Genomic DNA, 14,244 nt, shown 5'->3' with positions numbered 1-14,244 from the left:
AAAATATCGCTTAAATTATAGGTACAAGCGCTACTATTTTGAAACCAGACATCGCATAAACATATTCAGTGACTGCGACCAGTGACTGCCAGCTGTGACTTAACGCCCATCTCTAATAGCCCGCTGATGTCAACAAATTTTCTTGTTGCTTTGATCTGGTTTGTTTCATGATGCGAAACCATGGACTCAGCCGAGATTCACATAAATATAAACTCGCAAACGTGTCGCGTGTGCTTGGAGACCCACGAGACCAATTTGTGCCTCCACGATGAGATCGAGTACAACAACCTGAACTTGGAGCTCTGGCAGCTGCTGGAATCCGTTTCTAAAGTAAAGGTAAGTGGAACTTTAAACACAATTGGCAGAGAAATACTTACCATTTCCTACTTTGACCAGTACTCTTGGACAGATCCGAAACTGCCGATGCAGCTGTGCCAGAACTGCACCCGGCGGCTGATCAGTGCTTACGAGTTCATCCTGGAGGTGGAGAACGCTCAGCAGACATTGCAGAATCTATACCAACAAGCGGATGCAGTTAAGCCGGAGGAGAGCCATGTGGAAGTGGTGGACCTTATTGGCCAGGAGGGTGTAATTGGTATGAACGACTTCCTGCCCGTCTCATACGAGGAGCAGCAGCTGGAAGTGGAGGAGGTATTGGGGGACCAGGCCACTCCTGCTGATTTGGAGTCTGAGGTGGGAGAAGAGCCGCTGTATGCCGACGAGGATCAGCAGAAGGAGCTACATCTGCTGCCAGAGGAACCCGGAAATCTGAAAATAACACATGCGCGGCCTTCCCAGCTGGGCAGCCGTCTGACACACTCCGAGAACTTCATCTACAAGTGCGCTGTCTGTCCGCGAGTCTTTGCCAAAAACGAATCCCTGTCCCGACACTTTTCGCTGGCCCACGGGCTGGCGGCGGGAGTGGCCGCTCTGCAGCTGGCCAACGAGAGCAGCGGCACTGGTCTGCTGACCTGTGCGCACTGTCCGCGGACATTCAAGCGCCAGGACACCCTCCGGCGTCATATGCAAGCATTTCATCCCGACGCAGCGGCCCTAGAACCGGAAGAAACGCCACAAAATTCCGCTCGGAAACGCAATGTCAAGCGGCAGGACTGTCCCTACTGTGGCCTCAGCTTCCCCATGTCCAGCCTCACCATTCACATTCGACGGCACACCGGCGAAAATCCCTACAAGTGCGACCAGTGCGAGAAGGCCTTCCCCCGCAGTCAAGATCTTAGCCTGCACTTGCGCCAGCACACCGGCGAGCGTCCCAGTGAGTGCAAGATCTGCTCCAAAAAGTTTATTTCACAGAACAAACTGGCGCGACACATGCGCCTGCACACGGGGCAAAGGCCGTACTCTTGTAACAAGTGCAGCAAGAGCTTTGTGCAATCCAACGACCTGAAGATTCATATGCGCCGGCACACTGGCGAGCGACCGTACCAGTGCGGCGTGTGCGGGGACAGCTTCGTCTGCGGTTCGCTCCTCAATATCCACCGTAACCAAAAGGGTCATCAGAAGGCCGTAAACCCGGGCAACGCCGACGAGGAAGCCCTCCCAGTGGATCCCTATGTAAACGCCAGGGTCAACCAGCGACGGGCGGAGGATATCGAGCGCATGCGCTTAAAACGAGATCCTGCGGATCGACTGCAACAGCCAAACGAGGGGCTGCCCAGCAAGGAGCAACCTGCCACGGCCTACAGGTGCGGTGTCTGTGAGCAGAACTTCAAGAGCGGTGCCCTTCTGACCATCCATCGCAACAAGATGAGCCATTATGAGACCGGAAGGGACTACGGAGATCCATTTGGAGAAAAGCAAAAACATGTAGTAGTACAATAATTAAAGGCACAAACGTAGATGTAACCGGGAACTTGCTTTAAGGTTTAATAGTGTACTGAAGATTTCAGTTTTAACTAAGACTTATTTATTAAAATATTAAGAACATGCTTTCTAAAATATAAAAATGGAGAAGCGAAATGAAAACCAAACATTTTTCGAATATGTAAATACTAGTTACCCATCTTAAAGTATCCAGTTCAAAAGAATTCTGACTTTATTATTTAATCTTTTATACTAAAAACCATATACATAAGACAAAAAATTACATATCAATATTATTGGTTAGTTTTTGAAAATGGTAAGACAATAAACATTTTATGACGGTCAGATAGGTTAATGCAGATTCATTCACGCTACCGATTTTAATTTTCCAAACAACGTCATTTCTTTTATTACCAAAATTATCAATAAAAGTCGGGATTTTTTTCAATTTTAAAATAAATTATTTATTTTTCATACTGCTATAACAAATTTCTTGCTAACTTAAGACTGGGGTTTGTAGTTAATACTATGAGTTCTTTTGGGAATATTCAATTAAAACATTCTTATCAGTCTTAAAAACTTAAGTTAAACTAGGAATGAACCCATTGATGAACAAAAATGAATCTCTTTGGCTTTAGTCGACCTCCTCGACTGTGGGTCCCGAGTAGCCGCCAAAACCTCCGGCCTGCTGGCCGCAGTTGGCTCCTGGTCCCCCAGCTGCTCCCGCTCCCGCAGCCTGTTGATGCATCTTGGTCATGATGGGGGAGCAGTGGCGGGTGATCTCCTCCAGTTTGTGATCGAACTCCTCCTTCTCAGCGGTGGTGTTGCTGTCCAGCCACCGGATGATGTCGTTGCACTTCTCCAGGACGGAGTTCTTGTCGGCCTCATCCAACTTTCCAGATTCCGCCTGCTCCACCGCCTGTTTCACGTTGAAGACGTAGCTCTCCAGTGCATTTCGAGAGGTTATGCGCTGGCGCTGCTTCTCGTCCTCATCCGCGTACTTCTCTGCCTCGTTCACCATGCGGTCAATCTCGGCCTGCGAAAGGCGTCCCTTGTCGTTCTTGATGGTGATGTTCTTGGCCTTGCCCGTGCTCATCTCCTTGGCCGTGACGTTCAGGATTCCATTGGCGTCCATGTCGAAGGTGACCTCTATCTGGGGCACACCCCTTGGAGCTGGTGGTATTCCTGACAGATCGAAGGTGCCCAGTGCATTGTTGTCCTTGGTCATTGCCCGTTCGCCCTCATACACCTGGATGGAGACTCCGGGCTGGTTGTCGGAGTAGGTCGAGAACGTCTTGGTCTGCTTGCACGGGATGCGGCAGTTGCGCTCGATCAGCTTGGTCATCACCCCGCCTGCAGTCTCGATTCCGAGCGACAGGGGAGCCACGTCCACCAGCAGCACGTCCTGGATCTTGCCGCTCTGGTCTCCGCTGAGGATCGCGGCCTGGACCGCTGCACCGTAGGCCACCGCCTCGTCTGGGTTGATGGAGAGGTTGAGGCTCTTGCCGTGGAAGAACTGCTGCAGCAGGCTCTGCACCTTGGGAATGCGCGTGGATCCGCCGACGAGTACGATGTCGTGGATCTGGCCCTTGTCCATCTTGGCGTCGGTCAGGGCCTTCTCCACGGGCTGCAGGGTGTTGCGGAAGAGGTCTGCGCACAGCTCCTCGAACCTGGCGCGGCTCACCTTGGTGTAGAAGTCGTGGCCCTCGAACAGGGCATCGATCTCGATGGTGGCTTCCGTGCTAGAGGAGAGCGTGCGCTTGGCTCGCTCGGCCGCCGTCCGTAGGCGTCTCAGAGCACGCGGGTTGGAGCGTAGGTCCTTCTTGAATTTGCGCTTGAACTCCTCAGCCAGGTGGGTGACCAGCCGGTTGTCGAAGTCCTCGCCGCCCAGATGTGTGTCTCCGGCTGTGGAGCGCACCTCGAACAGCGATCCCTCGTCGATAGTCAGGATGGAGACGTCAAAGGTGCCGCCACCCAGGTCAAAGATGAGTACGTTGCGCTCCCCCTTGAGGTTCTTGTCCAGTCCGTAGGCCAGTGCCGCCGCCGTGGGCTCGTTGATGATGCGCAGCACGTTCAGGCCGGCGATGTGGCCGGCATCCTTGGTGGCCTGACGCTGGGAGTCGTTGAAGTAGGCGGGCACTGTGATCACAGCGTCAGTGATGCTCTCGCCCAGATACGCCTCCGCCGTCTCCTTCATCTTGGTCAGCACCATCGAGCTGATTTCTTCGGGGGCAAACCGCTTGGCCTCGCCCTTGAACTCCACCCCGATCTTGGGCTTTCCTCCGTCGCTAACCACCTTGAAGGGCCAGTGCTTCATGTCCTCCGCGATCTTGGGGTCGTCGTACTTGCGCCCGATGAGGCGCTTGGCGTCGAACACCGTGTTCCTGGGATTCATGGCCACCTGGTTCTTGGCGGGGTCGCCGATGAGGCGCTCCGAGTCTGTGAAGGCCACGTAGGACGGGGTGGTGCGGTTGCCCTGGTCGTTGGCGATGATCTCCACCTTGCCATGTTGGTAGACACCCACGCAGGAGTAGGTGGTGCCCAGATCGATTCCAATGGCTGGCATTGTGTGTGTTTGCTTCTTACTTGGTAATCAGTAGTAGGTAAAACGTAACTAGGTTGTCTTCTGCTTGTTCTTGTTTTCAGTAATATCTTCTTCAGTAGTCACTTGTACTTAATTCACTTTAAATTTGCAGTTTAGTTTAGCTTTATCAGCCGCGTTTGTTTTGTTTTGCTTAGCTTTTGCTTAGCGATGTTTTCACTTTGCTTCTTTGAATTGAATTGACGCTCAGAGAAGCGAGCGGCCCTATTTATACTCCACAGCTCTCTTCGTGAACATTCGAGACGTGCTCTCTCGAAACGTCGAGAACTGAGCGAGGTGGCATGCTGCTACAGCAGTTAGAGTGAAGGAGATAGGGAGTGCGGCGGCAATTTAAGAGAGGGTGAGCGGCAATTGTTATTGCACCCGAAATTTCTCGACTTTTCTCCGCTTCAAATAAATGACCTACGACAAACCAATTTTTTCTTTTTGGGTTCTAGAAAAATCGGTTTTCTGGTTTGTTTATTTACATTTTTAAATGGGTAAATAACTTTGTTTAAAAATAGCAACGCTATTTTTAGCGGTCGAAGCACGTGCATGAGACAATATGATTTGACGTTATTTATTTTTGCAGACTTGTTATAAAGATTATTAAATAGTTAAGGGAGACTTTTAAAAAAGTTAATAGTAGTTTTTATTTCTAACGGGTGGTATTTGTGTTACAGCGGTTACATAAAATGTATTGTTTAGATATAAGATATGTATCTTTAAGATGAGAAGTATGCTTTGAAAAACAGGGGGTATTATGAAGGTTGTTAAATAGTTTTGTTTTCAACTTAGCTGATTTATTAGATACCTAATAGCACTTTGGGTTATTCAGAACGACTGAGAACACTTACAGATTTATCCGTAGAAAATTAAGTTGATAGAGAAATATCTAAGCTTATGTACATACATATGTATCTTTATAATAAGTTTTGGTTTAGTGATCAGGAAAAAATGATAGGATTTAATGTTTTGATTATGATATCATCGAGAGTGGATACTCCAATTTATATATAACGATAAATAGCTGTAATGGCCTTTCTTTTGATTTGCACATTATTTTCTTTCATATTTTTAGAAAAGTCATTGCTTTGCGGGTTTTATTAGACAATTTCACCTCTATTGCGTGAATAGGCAATTCTTTGCTATAGTTTAGAATACAGGCCACCATTGAGGGTAAAATTGTGTATTTTATAGAATTTTGTTGTATCCCACAATGTTTTCGGGAACAGTCCCATTTACAAGAAATACGCGTTTAAGCAGAGTTACCAATAACCAGAGATTAAGTATAAACTGCCTATAAACAAATTTAACAACAGTTTTCTTTCTTCTCACAACCTAAAAGATACCCCCTGTATTTCAAAGCATACTTCTCATCTTAAAGATACATATCTTATATATAAACAATACATTTTATGTAACCGTTATAACACAAATACCACCCGTTAGAAATAAAAACTACTGTGTTCTTTTTTAAAAGAAACTATTTAATAATCTTTATAATAAGTATGCAAAAATAAATAACGTCAAATCATATTGTCTCATGCACGTGCTTCGACCGCTAAAAATAGCGTTGCTATTTTTAAACAAAGTTATATATTTACCCATTTAAAAATGTAAATAAACAAACCAGAAAAGCGATTTTTCTAGAACCCAAAAAGAAAACATTGGTTTGTCGTAGGTCATTTATTTGAAGCGGAGAAAAGTCGAGAAATTTCGAGCGCAACAACAGTTGACGCTCACCCTCTCTTAAATTGCCGCCGCACTCCCTATCTCCTTCACTCTAACTGCTGTAGCAGCATGCCACCTCGCTCAGTTCTCGACGTTTCGAGAGAGCACGTCTCAAATGTTCACGAAGAGAGCTGTGGAGTATAAATAGGGCCGCTCGCTTCTCTGAGCGTCAATTCAATTCAAACAAGCAAAGTGAAAACATCGCTAAGCAAAAGCTAAGCAAAACAAAACAAACGCGGCTGATAAAGCTAAACTAAACTGCGAATTTAAAGTGAATCAAGTACAAGTAACTACTGAAGAAGATATTACTGAAAACAAGAACAAGCAGAAGACAACCTAGTTACGTTTTACCTACTACTGATTACCAAGTAAGAAGCAAACACACACAATGCCAGCCATTGGAATCGATCTGGGCACCACCTACTCCTGCGTGGGTGTCTACCAACATGGCAAGGTGGAGATCATCGCCAACGACCAGGGCAACCGCACCACCCCGTCCTACGTGGCCTTCACAGACTCGGAGCGCCTCATCGGCGACCCCGCCAAGAACCAGGTGGCCATGAATCCCAGGAACACGGTGTTCGACGCCAAGCGCCTCATCGGGCGCAAGTACGACGACCCCAAGATCGCGGAGGACATGAAGCACTGGCCCTTCAAGGTGGTTAGCGACGGAGGAAAGCCCAAGATCGGGGTGGAGTTCAAGGGCGAGGCCAAGCGGTTTGCCCCCGAAGAAATCAGCTCGATGGTGCTGACCAAGATGAAGGAGACGGCGGAGGCGTATCTGGGCGAGAGCATCACTGACGCTGTGATCACAGTGCCCGCCTACTTCAACGACTCCCAGCGTCAGGCCACCAAGGATGCCGGCCACATCGCCGGCCTGAACGTGCTGCGCATCATCAACGAGCCCACGGCGGCGGCACTGGCCTACGGACTGGACAAGAACCTCAAGGGGGAGCGCAACGTACTCATCTTTGACCTGGGTGGCGGCACCTTTGACGTCTCCATCCTGACTATCGACGAGGGATCGCTGTTCGAGGTGCGCTCCACAGCCGGAGACACACATCTGGGCGGCGAGGACTTCGACAACCGGCTGGTCACCCACCTGGCTGAGGAGTTCAAGCGCAAATTCAAGAAGGACCTACGCTCCAACCCGCGTGCTCTGAGACGCCTACGGACGGCGGCCGAGCGAGCCAAGCGCACGCTCTCCTCTAGCACGGAAGCCACCATCGAGATCGATGCCCTGTTCGAGGGCCACGACTTCTACACCAAGGTGAGCCGCGCCAGGTTCGAGGAGCTGTGCGCAGACCTCTTCCGCAACACCCTGCAGCCCGTGGAGAAGGCCCTGACCGACGCCAAGATGGACAAGGGCCAGATCCACGACATCGTACTCGTCGGCGGATCCACGCGCATTCCCAAGGTGCAGAGCCTGCTGCAGCAGTTCTTCCACGGCAAGAGCCTCAACCTCTCCATCAACCCAGACGAGGCGGTGGCCTACGGTGCAGCGGTCCAGGCCGCGATCCTCAGCGGAGACCAGAGCGGCAAGATCCAGGACGTGCTGCTGGTGGACGTGGCTCCCCTGTCGCTCGGAATCGAGACTGCAGGCGGGGTGATGACCAAGCTGATCGAGCGCAACTGCCGCATCCCGTGCAAGCAGACCAAGACGTTCTCGACCTACTCCGACAACCAGCCCGGAGTCTCCATCCAGGTGTATGAGGGCGAACGGGCAATGACCAAGGACAACAATGCACTGGGCACCTTCGATCTGTCAGGAATACCACCAGCTCCAAGGGGTGTGCCCCAGATAGAGGTCACCTTCGACATGGACGCCAATGGAATCCTGAACGTCACGGCCAAGGAGATGAGCACGGGCAAGGCCAAGAACATCACCATCAAGAACGACAAGGGACGCCTTTCGCAGGCCGAGATTGACCGCATGGTGAACGAGGCAGAGAAGTACGCGGATGAGGACGAGAAGCAGCGCCAGCGCATAACCTCTCGAAATGCACTGGAGAGCTACGTCTTCAACGTGAAACAGGCGGTGGAGCAGGCGGAATCTGGAAAGTTGGATGAGGCCGACAAGAACTCCGTCCTGGAGAAGTGCAACGACATCATCCGGTGGCTGGACAGCAACACCACCGCTGAGAAGGAGGAGTTCGATCACAAACTGGAGGAGCTCACCCGCCACTGCTCCCCCATCATGACCAAGATGCATCAACAGGCTGCGGGAGCGGGAGCAGCTGGGGGACCAGGAGCCAACTGCGGCCAGCAGGCCGGAGGTTTTGGCGGCTACTCGGGACCCACAGTCGAGGAGGTCGACTAAAGCCAAAGAGATTCATTTTTGTTCATCAATGGGTTCATTCCTAGTTTAACTTAAGTTTTTAAGACTGATAAGAATGTTTTAATTGAATATTCCCAAAAGAACTCATAGTGTTAACTACAAACCCCAGTCTTAAGTTAGCAAGAAATTTGTTATAGCAGTATAAAAAATAAATTATTTATTTTAAAATTAAAAAAAAACTTTTTATTTATGAATGCAATAATTGGAATACCCTTGAAGGAATACATTTTTTAACAGTTACAGAAAGGATCGACACTTTAAAGCTTTAACCGATTTGTTTATTAGGTGATTGGACTTACCAAACCCTTTTGTACATAGTCTTCCGTTTGGTATAAGATGAACCAACAACCTTTAACAAACTTTCTGTAGTATTTTGAATTAATTACGAAATGGTTTAATTTCCATACGAGGTATTTAAGAAATTCACATCACTACAAGGGATTGAAAAAACTAAGTCGAAAATATTCTTTAGTAAATTTGAATTTATTATGCTGGATTAAAACTGTTTACTGAAAGCATCTTAAACAAAAGAAAAAGATAATTATACAATATAACAATAAGCTGTAGTCGTAATCTTAGTGGCGCTTGCGCGAATGCGACGCGGAAGAAGTGGAGGAGTATGCGTTGGAGCTGGAGTGGTGGGTGCTGCGCGACTTGGAGCGGGATCTCGTGCGGTGCCGCTTCCGTCCGCTGCTGCTGCTGCCGTGCTCGTAGCTGCGGCTGCTGCCCTGTCGCGAGGAGCGGTGGTAGCTGCTGCTGCCGCCCTCCTCCTCGCCAGAGTGGCTGGAGTCCCCGTGCCGCCGCTGCCTGTGGCGCTGACCACCACTACTGCTGCCGCCACTTAAGTGGCTACGATGCCGGCGATGTCCCCGATCGCGGTCCCTTTCTCTGTCGCGATCACGGCGCTCATATTTGCTTCGACTGCTGCCGTGGCTACGATGGCTCTGTCGGCGTACCCGCTTGCCCCGACTGCTGGACGTCTTGGAGCCGCTGGAGCTGCTGCTGCTGTCCTCGCTGTCGCTGCTCGAGCTGCTCCCACTGCTGCTGCTGGAGGAGGACGAGGTGGACGAGTGGCGCCGCTTGCTTTTGGACTTGTGCGACGATTTGTTGGCCTTCTGTAGTGCCTTGTCCGCCGCACTCAGCATGCTGGCCACCGACTCCGGCATCTGAAGCAGATTGGTGGCCGGATTGGGAACGGGCTTCAGCTTCGGGGCGCCGCCTGTGCTGCTGCTCAGGGTGTTCAGCGGAGCCACAGCGGCAGCAGCCACCACTTGTTGGACATAGCTGTGCGACTGGTGCTTGCCGTCCTTGTTGTCGCTGAAGCGAGTGGTGCGCTCCTTTCGGCTGGGCCGTTTTCCTGTTTAGAGACAGAAAGATTAGTGGTGTTTTAGGAACAGCTGCGAGCCACACAAACCATTAAACTGTTGCAGCTTCTCCTGGTTTGGTTGACTGGCCAACTCGCCGGCAGGCTCGGGTTTGGCCAGCGGTCGACGGTGCTCACTAGCACTAGCGTCGGAGCGCTCCAGCTCCCGCTTGCGATGCCGCTGCAGGGTTTGCTCGTCACGCTGCTCTTGCTTCGCCACTCGATCTTCAATGTCGTCAATGACTCGCTCGAAGGATCGTTTGCTGCGTCGTATGCGAGCCTAGGGAAGAGGGGAAAAGTTTCAATAAGTTTATTGATGTTTCTTATTTAAGTTAAAACTGATCTGCATTTACAAATATTCAATACATTATGATATTGATATTGATATCCTACACTTAGCTCCAAGTTTTAAATAATTTTTTCTAATTCTGAAAAAGCTATCTTTCCTATTTAAAGTTGAATACCAACCTTCAACTCCTCCGCGCTCATTTGTACGCTTTTGTCGGCATCCTTTCCTGGATCCGCTTGGCGCTCGCCTTCCTCGTCGTCCTCATCCTCTTCGCTTTCGCTGGAAGAATCGCCATAGGCAGCTAAACCTATAATTCAAATCAGTCAAGTGCTAATTGTTGCTACCAGGATTCAATGTAGATTGGGCGCAGTTTTAGATATATTTTGATTTGATTTCGATATTTGGTTTTGAAAGTTTTTGGGGAAAAATTGTGGGGAAAGAGGGAGAGAAAAGGCGGAGAAACGCACTAGAAAGACCAAACTGCGCCAAGGGGGTCGATTGCAATTTGGCCTTGGCTCAAAGTTACTTTAAGCATTAAGGAGGTTAGAACATATCCAATATTATGTAATTGTTTTGCTTTGTCAGTGGGGATTCGGGACTCGGGGTATTGAAAGAGAGGATCAAGCATAACTCAGACTACCTCTAAACAAAAATGGTGCAAAGGAAACTTACGAACTAAACTGGAATTTGGTTACTTACCCAAGTTGCCGGTAATGGAGGACAAGGCGCTTTTGCGAATCACTTGGGCTGATGACGCTTTTGATTTACACATACATACATATATATATAGTTATATATTATATATTACAATTAAAGAATTCAGCAAGTGATTTCATTGGTTTGTGTGGTGTTTTGATATCAATTCATTGTTGGGATTCAAAGATTAGCAAAGACATAGGATTAAAAGAGTTGGTAACGCGCTCGCCGAAAGTTCGACTGCAATCGCTGATGGCCGAAACATCCGGTCATCAAAGCTAAGATCGGTTAGCTGTGCAAGAGTCCGCGATATATCCGCACCGTCTTACGATCTATGTATAACTACTTACACACACACACACGCGCGAGCGCTGGAAGAGATCGGTTTGGGGTGAACTTAAGTGTAATGCATAATGTACCTTTAGCACGGTGTGCTTTCAGAGTCTCGCCGGCAATGGCTGCAATCTCTTCGTTTGTGGTTTCCAGCAGGATTTCGGTTAGTGTCCGACGCACCACAAGCATCTACATGGGTGGTATTGGGTGTTCATAGATTGATTGCAATAATACATATGGATGTGGATGTGCCGCCGGTGGCCAGGGAATGAAAAGCTAGTGAAGAGTGAACGAACTGCAAAACAGCCGCAGTTCCTTCGCCTCCGGAACTCACTCCATTTCATCGCCTGGCTGAGCAAACATCCGGGTCAAATGGAGATGCCTACCAGATCCGCCAGTCTTTCTTCGTAGTTTTTACCATTGACATCGTTTTCGGTAGCCGCCGTCACTTGCTCCGCCGCCGCCGCCGCCTCCCGCTTTCCGGTCTCGATGGGGCCTCGTTGCTGCTGCTCCTCCTCCTCCAGTTCGTCGCTGCTGCTGATATCGCCGGCTTTACTTATCAACTTATTACCTATTTGCTGATCTTTCAGTTCTCCTAGCGCCTCCCCAGGCAAGCCAATGGAATCTTCGCTGTCGCTGGCCTGAATTTCAAGGAAATGTTTAATCGACAGCCTGCACTTCTATCTGCAGTCTGCACTACTGTCTGTCTCATTTCAATCCGTTTCAGTTTTAGTTTCAGTTCGGTCCCGTTCGCGTTATTGTTTAACCAATTGAGATGTGTGCAACACTTTCGGCACTTTTCGGTCCGTACTGATAGTCAGTTAGCCCTGCATGCCCGACCTTACTTACCACGTTTGCGATGTTCAATAGATTAACAGGTGTTGTTAGTGTTTTGCTTGATACTTGCTTAACATGGTTGACCTCATCATCTGTCGTGCCAATGGAGGTCTGCTGGCGCTCTAGCTGCCGCTGTTTTTCGCGCTCCATTTTCTCCAGACCCTCTCTAAAATGGATGTAAATTTATTTAGGGTTCTCGATTTATTATACACATGTACAATTGCATATGGTAAGCCATCTAAAAAAGCTTGTTTTAAAGTGGAAGTAGAGTCTAAACCATTTTTTGTATTTTTTATGAATGCATTCATCCTTAAAATGTTAAGTCTACATTTTAGGTCGATGGTTGCCAAATTTGCAAAGGTATTTGTACACCTGTTAGTAATACTATTACTTCAACTTTCAAAGTCGGTGCCCAGTAAAACATCAAAACTTCTGCACTGTTCGTTTTAAAATTTGTAACTCGAGTTCGAATAGACGGAAATTTAAATTTTTTGATTTCAGATGATTCTGTAGTATAATTTAATATTTATCCATGCAAATAAAACAGAATATTCTTTAAATGTCTTACTTTAGTGTAACCTTGGATTTAAGCATAGATTTGACTCATTCTAAGAAAAATCAATACTGTTTTTCTAGACGAGCGGAAGGTTAATGCTCTTAGTTAATAGTTAGCTTTTAGTTTTAAACCTTAAGTTAGCTTTATATAAAAAAAAATAATTTATTAAGTATAGATTTAAGCTGTTTTGTTAAGAAGAAATCCCAAAATAAATCATAATTTTACACTAATTTCCTACCCCCTTCTTAATTAAAGCCAAAGCGGTGTGAAATATATTTCATTTCCAGGCAAACTGGGGGACTCACCTTATCCAAGCTGGCAACAGTTTGCGTTTGTTGGCATCGATCTCACTGCTGGCACTACCACTTCCGCTTTCCTGCTGCGTCTGCTGCACCTGCTGTTGCTGTTGCTGCTGCTGCTGTGTGTGTGGTGTTAGGTGATGTGGATGTGGATGTGGCTGATGTGCCTGTGGATGGTGCGGATGGGTTGGCGGCTGCTGCTGTTGCTGCAGCGGAGGCTGCAACTGCAACTGCAGCTGTTGCTGCGGCTCATTGGGATTGCTGACGTTCAGCTTGAGCAGCGAGGGTATATGCGCCGTGGGATTGCCCGTGGATTTGCCGGGCTGCGTGTGCCAGTTGTTCCATGGCTGCTTGCCCATCGTAACAGCTGCACGGGGGCAGGAGAAGGGGTTAGTTTCTGACCTGGTAATAGAGGCATTCATATCTTCCACTTACCCGCTCCACTGGAGGCCTCTATGGCCTGGCCAGGCGTTTCGCTGGCCGCCAGCCATTGAGATTGCGTAACCACTGGAGCCGGCGGTGGGGGCGTTTCTGCACCCTGTCCCCGCTCGTGCTCGTCGTCCATGTCCATGTCCGCCTCGCCGTGCTCCTCGAGGATGGGATGGGCCGCCCTGACAACGCTGGGCAGCGGCATGGCCAGCGCCTGGTTGTGGTACTCCCGCACATTGCCGATGATGGGCGGCGGTGGGGCCACGGGCATGGCCACCGGAGAGGCGTCGCGCATGTGGATCCACTGCTGGGCGAGCTGCGCCCAATCGATGCCGGCGCCACCTTGCATGGCGAGGGGAAGACCTGCGGCCACCATGCCCGCACCTCCACCCGGCGGCAGGGGGAAGTGCGTGGGTGGCGGCGGGGGCTGTGTCAGGAACTGATTGTGATTATGATTATGGTTGAGCCCGTGGCCGTGTCCATGTCCGAGGACGTGGGCGTGCTTGTTGTAGCCCAAGTCGGCGTTGCCATTTCCTCCGGGAAACATCTCTGCTCCCAGCCTGACTATTTTATTCGTTATCTCTCCTAAGTTTTCTAAGTTTTCCAGGGTTTTTCTTTAAACGAGATGAATTTTCTCCGAGTTTTACGCCATTTTCTCACTCGGCCCGTTTTTTTATTCGCCCCGAAACGCCGACAGCGTGTGGGCTCCCAGTGACGTGGTATTTTTTAGGGTATTTTTGCAAATACTGTTATTTCAGCAAAATTTAAAAATTGGTCGCTTAATTTAAACCGTTTTTAAATAGCATTGCCTAAATTTATGTTTATTCAGTGGGACATTTTTTTAAAGTTTCTCTTGTCCAAAGTTGTATTAGGAATATATTTAAATATATCTGCAACATAAAGAAAAAAATATTTAAATGTTTATGACAGACATAGATTGGGAAAGTTTCACATTAAAAAATGTAAAT

The 14,244-nt window shown here is 48.6% G+C and overlaps 4 protein-coding genes across 4 annotated transcripts; 2 read left to right on the top strand and 2 right to left on the bottom strand.

Annotated features, from left to right (window-relative positions):
* The first annotated feature begins 41 nt into the window (after positions 1 to 41).
* On the top strand, positions 42 to 2,133 carry LOC128251664 (zinc finger protein 271). Its single transcript, XM_052978748.1, has 2 exons — positions 42 to 336; positions 397 to 2,133. Exons 1-2 carry the CDS (start codon positions 181 to 183, stop codon positions 1,837 to 1,839), a joined length of 1,599 nt encoding a protein of 532 aa, XP_052834708.1. The 5' UTR covers positions 42 to 180; the 3' UTR covers positions 1,840 to 2,133.
* Positions 2,134 to 2,259: 126 nt separating this feature from the next.
* Positions 2,260 to 4,611, bottom strand: LOC128251662 (major heat shock 70 kDa protein Ba-like). The gene has a single exon (XM_052978744.1). The coding sequence runs from the start codon at positions 4,385 to 4,387 to the stop codon at positions 2,456 to 2,458; it is 1,932 nt and encodes a 643-aa protein (XP_052834704.1). The 5' UTR covers positions 4,388 to 4,611; the 3' UTR covers positions 2,260 to 2,455.
* Positions 4,612 to 6,301: 1,690 nt separating this feature from the next.
* Positions 6,302 to 8,653, top strand: LOC128251661 (major heat shock 70 kDa protein Ba). Its single transcript, XM_052978742.1, has one exon. The coding sequence runs from the start codon at positions 6,525 to 6,527 to the stop codon at positions 8,454 to 8,456; it is 1,932 nt and encodes a 643-aa protein (XP_052834702.1). The 5' UTR covers positions 6,302 to 6,524; the 3' UTR covers positions 8,457 to 8,653.
* A 285-nt stretch (positions 8,654 to 8,938) lies between these two features.
* Positions 8,939 to 13,967, bottom strand: LOC128261670 (arginine/serine-rich protein PNISR). Its single transcript, XM_052995466.1, has 9 exons — positions 13,283 to 13,967; positions 12,854 to 13,214; positions 12,005 to 12,158; positions 11,542 to 11,796; positions 11,242 to 11,344; positions 10,826 to 10,882; positions 10,306 to 10,433; positions 9,889 to 10,117; positions 8,939 to 9,831 (listed from the first exon to the last, which is right to left on the bottom strand). The coding sequence occupies exons 1-9, from the start codon at positions 13,821 to 13,823 to the stop codon at positions 9,050 to 9,052; spliced, it is 2,610 nt and encodes an 869-aa protein (XP_052851426.1). The 5' UTR covers positions 13,824 to 13,967; the 3' UTR covers positions 8,939 to 9,049.
* Positions 13,968 to 14,244: the final 277 nt, after the last annotated feature.

Source organism: Drosophila gunungcola, chromosome 3R (genome assembly GCF_025200985.1).
Source record: "Drosophila gunungcola strain Sukarami chromosome 3R, Dgunungcola_SK_2, whole genome shotgun sequence".
Lineage (NCBI taxonomy): Eukaryota > Metazoa > Arthropoda > Insecta > Diptera > Drosophilidae > Drosophila > Drosophila gunungcola.
The sequence above is the reverse complement of the archived record's forward strand: the minus strand, read 5'-3'. Positions and strand labels throughout refer to the sequence as shown.

Bases quoted from the DNA above. Each gene is read 5' to 3' on its own strand.
- LOC128261670 (XM_052995466.1), bottom strand. From the start codon at position 13,823: ATGTTTCCCGGAGGAAATGGCAACGCCGACTTGGGCTACAACAAGCAC. The intron at 11,345-11,541 runs GTAGGCATCTCC...CCACCCATGTAG, and splicing joins AAGAAAGACTGGCGGATCTG to ATGCTTGTGGTGCGTCGGAC. The intron at 9,832-9,888 runs GTTTGTGTGGCT...GTCTCTAAACAG, and splicing joins GAAGCTGCAACAGTTTAATG to GAAAACGGCCCAGCCGAAAG.
- LOC128251661 (XM_052978742.1), top strand. From the start codon at position 6,525: ATGCCAGCCATTGGAATCGATCTGGGCACCACCTACTCCTGCGTGGGT.
- LOC128251664 (XM_052978748.1), top strand. From the start codon at position 181: ATGGACTCAGCCGAGATTCACATAAATATAAACTCGCAAACGTGTCGC. The intron at 337-396 runs GTAAGTGGAACT...TACTTTGACCAG, and splicing joins AATCCGTTTCTAAAGTAAAG to TACTCTTGGACAGATCCGAA.
- LOC128251662 (XM_052978744.1), bottom strand. From the start codon at position 4,387: ATGCCAGCCATTGGAATCGATCTGGGCACCACCTACTCCTGCGTGGGT.